Below are 8,365 nucleotides of genomic sequence, written 5' to 3' on the forward strand. Positions count from 1 at the left end.
AGCCAAGCCAAGCTCTTCCTGTGCTGATGCATTAGGGGAGCTGGTGTGGAGCCTGAAGGACTTGCTGGCATGAAAACCTTAGGACTCGGGCAGGGGGGGAGCAGCGAGGGCAGTTTTGTATCACCAGCGTGAAGAGAGGAAGGAGTAGGGAATAGAGGAGCTCTGGGGAAGAAGGTGAGGATGGCAGTGTGGCAGGAAGGAGGGGCTGGGACGAGGCTGTTCGTTTGAACCAAGTGCTGTTCCTTGCAGAGGGGTGCTCAGGGTGCAGCAGTGTGCCAGCCTGAGCTCTGCCAGGCCAGCTAGGCAGGGTGCATCACCTTCCCCTCCCAAAGGAACCGAGAGATTTGGGCTGTGTCAGATCCCGTCTCAGTAGGTGCCCTTGTCAGAGTTATGTATGGTTTGGTACAGATCGTGCATGTAGCCGACGTGCACGTTGGTGGTCCATCATTTTGGTTTCATACGATAAAACTGATATAATGTTACGTACAATTGCATTTTTAATAAAACACATTCTGCATATGATCCCATTTTGATGTGTGCCTTTTTCCTTTGTGTAGAAATTAGGAGTTTTTGTGGGTGTCTGCTTAACTTCAATATTGCAGTATTTTCCGCAGTATTTCATTTGTTCACACTTAATAATGTTGTGCGCTTCTTTTTGGAGGTGAAGCTGACATTTCTTCCCATATTCTTTAGGCCTGCAAGCAGTCCCTGGTCTCCTGTGAATATTACAGGCAGTACTATATAGATCAGTGCTGCTGTGTAATACTAGAATCCTCTGTTCCCCAAAATGCTGTTCCTGTCAAGAAAACCAAATTTTCTGTTGCCAGGAACTGTCACACTTCTAATTCTAAACAGATTTTTTTTTTTTTTTCTGAAATAGTAATCGAGTGGTGTGTGAGAACTGATTCATGCACTCATGATTGTTCATATTCTAGAACTCCCATCAAACCTGTTTAAAAAATCCCAAACTTTCCCATGTCTCAGGATTACAGCGGATGGTGATTCATTGTTACCAGGGGCTGGCTGGAGGTTAGACTTCAGCTAGTGTTTTCCAAAGGGAAACCGAGGGGCTTGTTGACCACTTCACATTGACTTTCTACGTGTTGTTAGAGCCTGTTAGTCACTTAGCAACTCTGCTAAGCTGACTTCTGTTAGGTTTTGTGTTTGATGGCTCCAGACATATGTAAGAGTAAATCTGCATGCGTGTGAAGCTGAGTGGCTGTTACTTCGAAAGAAATGTTACGTCCAAGCCATAGCTATTTGCCTGCTTCAGAGTATTTGGACAAGGACCAAGATTTCTGATACGACAGAATTTCTCACGGCCTGGTTGTGTTGAGTTCAGAATAATTTTTGGTGTCATGATACAAAAAAGGCTATTCTGTGCTAGCTCTGCAGATACTATTGTTCCATGTCCACTTTTGCCCCATAAACACCTATTATTTTACCTCCTTTATCTTGATTACACCGACACAAAGGCACTTTCCTCTCTGGCTGATCCTGTCAGACACAACCTGACACAGCATGTGTAGCCAATTAAATACATCACTGTGTGTGTTTGGGGAGTTAATAGAATACAAATTAGTTCTGGTTCATTCTTTTCGTGTAAGGTGTGGCCCAGGATGCTTCAGAGGTAAGGTAAGGTTGAAGCAAAATAAGGGGAAGTTAAAAGTGGAGCTTGCTGAAGATGTAACTCTTGAGCATTAAAATAGGATTGAGAGTTAATGAAGTAGGGGGGCTTTGTTCAAGGCCAGGGTGTAACCAGTTCACTGCGTGAAAACTGCACCAACAAAGGGATTTGTTTTTGCAGGAGGTATATGTGTTACTTGGAGGGTTCAGGTGGAACTTAAATACCATATTCTCTACCTATGTGAATTTTAGCTGTAACTAATAAAGTCACTGTTTAAATGTTTCACCTGCCAAACTTTTATCCAAGGCTTTTGTTTTTGTTTGTGGGGACGTGTATTTTTCCAGCAGGCAGAATCGTTCCTTTTCATGATCTGGGAACACTGGCTGCTTGAAACAGCGGGAAAGGCAAGCTGGAGTTTGCATAAGATACTGTTACAACAGTAACTTTTGTTCTGGACTAGACTATAATGAGTTAACATAACCTTTTCTCTTTCATACCCTAATTAATTCCCCTTTAAGTGTTACTAGTTTGGTCATTTTAAAGTACTGCGTATTGCAGTTTCAGAAGCTGGTTTTAAGTGCCTTAATGTTTCACACCTACGCTACATATTCCACCTAGTGCATAAGTTTCGTAGATACTTAGTTTAAATACCAATCACAGAAACCCCCTGCATGATTATGCAATGTGCAGTCTAATCAGCAAAGTAATCAAACCAGTCTGAATCACTTTATTCCCTTTTCGCCTCCACTGGTCTCTCTTAGGAAGACTGAAGCCCTGGAAGCCCGAGTTTACCCTGTTCCTCAGTGGGTAGCTCTGTTGCATCCACAAGTATGGAGGCTAACAAGATTATTTCACCCTTTTCTTCTGCTTCTATGGCCATAGAGAGTGTTTGTCTGAATATCACACCTTTATTCCCACCCAGCTCAGTCAGTCCCCTGGGAACAAGGCAGTCACCATGGACCTGTGTTACTTTATGTTTTTTCACTGGTCTCAGCACTGGGCTTGTCAAGGGGCGGGCAGGGAAAGGGAGGGAGGGAGGGAGAGAGAAGATGTGTGAGCTGGATTTGGTTGAATTGGAGAGAGCGTTGGGCTGGTCAGGACTGGTGGGGAAGCTGTTTGCTGCTCTTGGAGGGACTCGGGTGCACTCGTCCTTTGGGGTTTGGCTTCCTCATTTCTCAGCATGGTTTTCTCATTGACCATAAGCCTAGAAAATGATGTAAAGTTGGATTTAAAAGTTTTACTGGTTTTGACAAACATCAGTATAGTTAGTAGCATCGTTAGGGAAATGCGGTGGGCTAATTTTCAGGGCTGCTGAGCCCTGCAGCTCCAGCTGAAAGGTACAACTCGGGCTCAGCAGTTCTTCAAACTGGGCTTTGGGGTAGACTTCCCCCGTCCCGTCCCTTCCCCCCCCCAATCTGATGGTCCTTCAGCACTCTCTGGGGAATGTTCTCAGTGCTAATATTTAGCGAGGATTCTCTGAGCCGTTTGCTTGTTTTGTACTGTTTGATTTTGTAGTTGGCATTTGCTTCCGAGAACCTGCTGTAGAAAGATGAATAATTAAGCTGCAGACAGGAAGCACAGTATTTTAATACTCAGTTGCTCCAGAGCCATCTTGGGCTTTCTTTTTTTTATGATGTCTAAGTGAGCAGTGGCCTGACCAAATGATGGATCTTGGCATTCACTACCAGTTTATGTGTCCAGAGATGCATTTGGAGGTGCTGAATGTGAGCTTCAAGCCAGCTCTGCTCGTTATAGTGACCAAATCTGGCTACTTACATACAGTAAGAACAAAATTTCACTGTGTGTGGGTCCCTGGGATTCAATAAAACCTACTGTACTGTATTAGCTTCAGATGTTTATGTCTGTCTCGAGGATGTCTGCTTGCCTTCCTTGCTACTGGTGGAACCCACTTAGGATATTTTTATGTTTTCTTTTCTCATGATGGGTTAGTCATGAAAAAAATTGCCATGCAAGGCTTTGTAGCAAAACCCTGACTGGTGCATTGAATTAGCCAGTTAATAAAAGCTGCTCAGAATGTCATTCTGAAATGGATGGTTTGGGTTTTCTGAGATGTGTCGGAAAGGTCGGTGGAAGGTCCTTCCTGCCAGTTCTCATACACACCTAGGGTTTTAGGATTTTCTGAAAAGAACCTCATATTTTAGGAAACAATCTCCAGCATGGATGAAGTCAAAGACTTTTTGCCTACTGTGGCAGGAAGTAGAATTTAATAAACCGCAGGGGATGCAGCACTGCCCTCCAGCATTTCCCCAGTGCATTCCAGTGCGTTATGCTCACATATGGAGTCTGTGAACTTCCAGCTCAACTGCAGAAGCGAATGGAAACTTTTAAATCCAGGTCAAACAGGCCATGCAGCAGAAGCTTGAGAACAAAACCAGATGTATCTTTCATTTTTAGATACTAGATTTAGTATTCACTGGATAAAAGAAACGAGCTATTCCATAGACTAACACAACAGAGTAAACAGTTTGCTCTAGTTCCATTTCCGCAATCTGTCAGAGTATGTGCTGGTACAGGTGGGTGTTGAACAACAACTTTGTTCTGGGACAAAATGCTCTCATTAATGCTGTACTGTAGGTAGATTGCAGATCTGAAGATATTATAGAGGGAGGAGCCAATCTCTGTGCATCTCTGAGGTTAAAAGGAAGATCTTAATAAGGACTGCTGAACCTGACTAGCTGCCTTGTAGGAAATAATAAGGTAAGACGTGTTTATTTTTCTGTCATTACCAGTAAATTAAGTCCAGCATAGGGAAAGATTTACCAAGTTATCCAAAATAATGAATAATGTATTTTTCATGTTACTGTCTTCATGAAAAATACCTGTGGTGTTAGTCTTACAACATGTGTGCAGATGTACTTGACAGACTCACTCTGACAACTAGAGGCACGTCTGCATGCTGTCTTTTAATTATGATATAAATAATTTCCCAAACTGTAAACTAATCACAGGTAATACATTTCTGTACAAGCTCATAAATACATAAGTATCACACATATTAGCAGACAGGGGCGTGACTGGCTTTCTCCCACCAGCAAGGCTCTGGCTTATTTCCACACCTGACAGAGCTCCTTGTAAATCTTACACGAGCATTTTGTATTTCAGGATTGCATCCTGAAAATACCCCAAATCAACATATGGTCTTTTGATTTCTATACAGCTGACCTTTCCTTGGAAATACGTTATTGTAAGGCTTAAACTCTTATGATGAAGATAGCATGTAAGACGGTTGTTAATAGTCTACCAGTGGCTATTACCAGCTTGCTTTCCCCCGTGTTGTGCATAGTTAATACGAGTACTGAACCTGGACTACTGCTGGGCAGGAGGAAGGTTATACCCAGACATGAAATGCAGCTGCGCTGCAGGCTCTGTTCAAGTGAAAGCAACTTCCTGGACATTTATGGCTGATTGTAGTTTCCTTTGAATCAGTGTGTATGTGCCCTCCTGAAGAGGAATGGCATTGGGGGTTCTCTGATGGATAGGAGTTTTGCTGAGGGGGGAAAAATTGCGAAAGAATTAACAAACACAGTATCAGAGGTGAATTCAGGCTCTTTGCCCCACGGATTTTGTAGTTTTTTAACCCTGATTTAGAGGAATTTTAATTCCTCTTTGATGTCCAAGAAAAGGGTGTTCTTTTAAGGTAATCTGCTGCTGGAAAAACCAAAATGCTTCAAAGTATTGACTGTTCTTTGAAAAACTAAGCAATCCAGTGTTCTTGTCCGATGCTTAAAATACTTAAGAAGTTACAGGCTGACTGAAGTTTGCAAAGTCCAACAGAAGGATTGCTTTGTGTTTTTGCTTTCTTGCAATAAATTTAGAAAGGCTTTTATTCTGAAGCCCTTTTGTCTCAAGGTTGCTTTCTCCCTTCACGTGACACCCACAGCAATATGAAAAGTCTTGGCTGCTCTTTGTAGTTGACTGTATGCCAGGCAAGAGCACCAAGGTCTATAGAAACCAGTCCAGTCCACGGACAAGTTTTCCTTTGGTTTGAAGAAGCTCCCAAATGTGACGCAAGCAGTGACTCTGTGTGGTTTTACCCTCACAAGCAAAGGCCAGAGGATCCCTCCAGATGCAAACCTTCTGAAGATCTGGATTAGATGGTGAGAGAGATCAGATGCTGTTGGATGACTTTGAGTTTTCACTGCATGCCAGTCAGCATAGCGTAGAGCCTGAGCTCATGGAAGTGCCAAAACCTGGTCCCCTGAGTCCTGAGTGTGTCAATGGAGCAGATATTTGAACTGAGGTGTTGCTACGAATAATGAAAAATCAAGACTTGGAGCGATCAACTCAAAGTTCTTCTTGTCCTTTCTTTAAAGGCCCTTTGGAAGTCTGCCCCTTCCCAGTTGTCTACTTACCTGTCCTTTGCTCAACCAGCCATGCCACCCTCAGCCTCCAGTTTGTTTTCTTGTTGTCCATCCTATCTACAATGTATAGGACCCCATTTCAATAGCTGCTAGCCATTCTTCTCCTCTTATGAGGCCTATAGAAAGCCAACCAGGCAGCGGTGATTTGATTTGAGCATACACTAAGGTGACTTGATTTCCTTTACTCTAGTTGCTGTGTAGTTTGGTCATTTTTCAATGAGTCCAAGTGAAGGTAAGAAGTTGACAACGATCCCTGTGCTCCTTGGTGTCATCTCTTGCCCTCTATCTTCTTTCATTTCTCACATTTCTAACAACACTGAAAAATCTCCAAGGATTGCATTTTGCAATGTGCTTTTTACACATTGGCCTGCTAAGCACTGCTATAATTCTAATAAATAATAATAAATTAAAGATACTGTTATGATTATTTGGACTCATTAATGGAGAAGGACCTATATGGTATGTTGTGTAAATGTAGGATTTTGGCAAATTCCTGCAATACTTTGTCATCTTCTCTTAATTTTGTAAATAAGATGTGCTAAAATACTTCTAAAGTCGGCTCATTTGGTTGCAACATTTCCAGGTTCCCTTTCTCAGCTGGTTTACTATGCGTTTTTGCTGCAGTCTGCCTGCATTATCTGAGCGGTGTTGCCTGTGTTATTTGAGCTTTCTTTTTCCATTGGAAAGGCTTCTTCACTTGCTTCTTCTGAGTACAGGAAAGATGTGGGCTGTGGAGCAGGTTCCACATTAGCCAGATCTCAGCAACTTTCAGACTGTGAACTACCATGAGATCTTTGTAAAAACAGGGGTCAAATGTCTGTAGGTGTGGGGCAGCAGAAGGCTTGACAATGCCAAAGGTCTTGAATCCTTCATGCAAAATGGGTTTGAGGTTGATTCTCTGTAAGCACATGCCCAAAAAGACATCATCAATGGGGAAGAGTTCCACCTCTCTGCAGGCCCTAGAGAGCTTCCTCATGGTGCGGCTGGACAGCAAAAACCCTCCTCCTCCTGCATAGGCTGGATAGATGCTTAGCCCATACATGGTCTCTGGGATATAGTATTTGCTCTTTCGGACACGGATAGGGCGGGCATTGTAGATGATGTCCCCAACAAAGAGGTCCTCAGTGGGGTCATGTCTCTCCAGGAAGTCAACAATGTTCTCGACGTTGACAAAAACATCGGCATCACCTTTAAAAATAAATTTCACGTTGTGGCAGAATTCAGCAGCCCAGTTCAGGAAATGGATCTCCTTCAGGGTCAGATTGAAGAAAGTGTCCATGAAGTCCCAGAGTAAAATGTCCCGGTATGTCTGACTCTCCTGGTGGATCAGGGTTTCCCATGTTGCCAGCACTGTCCTATTCTTTGGTGTTCCCAGGAGGAACACTCGCTGGATCTGCTCCCCATTCACCAAACCCTCCCTGCCCCAAGTCTTCCGGACAATCTCACGTCTGTCAAAGTCTTCAACTACCGATTTGATAGCAATGAGCAGAAAGGGACCTCCAGGTGTTTTCCTGCATTTCTTGGGCTGGTTAATGAGGAGATTGAAGTTCCTGTTATCCTTGTCTAGGAGATAGCGCTTGAAGTTGAAGGCAGAATCAGTCAACGGGGATGGAGTTGTAGTTTGGACCCTGTCGTTGGCCACTTCTGTTCGTCTAACGATGGGAGTTACCTGGGGTCTGGGTACTGTTGCCTCTGCTGGCATCAGTGTCCAAGGTGCTCTGGGGTCAGAGAGTATTTTCGGTGTTACTGAAGGCTTCTTCTGTGTTGGCTCCTTGTTTCCTACCGGGACTAAATGTTCCAGCTGGGAGTAGAGTAGAGAGCAAAGCGCTACCAGCAGGAAGAGGGTACAGATTGCATCCCCTTTGAGACGAACTCTCATTGTCTCCGCGGTGTTTCTGGGACTGTTAAAAGCTGTGTTTGAGCTGCCTGGCACCAGTGTCCATCTGTAAATAAACATACGGTGTGTCAGCAACGAGGATTCAGCAGCTTTGAAGCATGCAGGCAAGACTAACTGAAACACCATTTAAAGAACTAGCAGTAAAGTGCATTTTACTCATACAAACACAGACATGTTAAGGAACTTGCCAAAAGGCACGCGGGTTCCAAACTTAATGCTGATCCGACTGCTCTGGCTCTGTGACTTGGTTAGTTAAGTCACCGAGCAGTCATCCATCATCCTGAAAACCGCTCCCTAAACACAATGTGAAATCAGCCCTTCCTCCCACGTCCCTCTCTGCCGAACAAGCTTTGCCATTTCAGAGATTTCACTGCTTTGGGAAAAACAAGGCGGAAAATGATGAACAATGCCATTCTTCCATAAATAACTAGATTCCGCCCCCCCCCCCCCCCCAAGGCC

At 43.8% G+C, this 8,365-nt stretch overlaps 1 protein-coding gene across 1 annotated transcript in view; it reads right to left on the bottom strand.

Moving 5' to 3' along the window:
• Positions 1-6,445: 6,445 nt before the first annotated feature.
• Positions 6,446-8,365, bottom strand: part of B3GNT9 (UDP-GlcNAc:betaGal beta-1,3-N-acetylglucosaminyltransferase 9) — a 2,413-nt gene continuing 493 nt past the window's right edge. Inside the window, exon 2 of the mRNA XM_010584488.1 lies at positions 6,446-7,952. Coding sequence (XP_010582790.1) covers positions 6,644-7,952 — 1,309 coding nt within the window. The 3' untranslated portion in view covers positions 6,446-6,643. The remainder of the gene's footprint in view (positions 7,953-8,365) is intronic.

Source organism: Haliaeetus leucocephalus, unplaced genomic scaffold, assembly GCF_000737465.1.
Source record: "Haliaeetus leucocephalus isolate CR32 unplaced genomic scaffold, Haliaeetus_leucocephalus-4.0 Scaffold92, whole genome shotgun sequence".
Lineage (NCBI taxonomy): Eukaryota > Metazoa > Chordata > Aves > Accipitriformes > Accipitridae > Haliaeetus > Haliaeetus leucocephalus.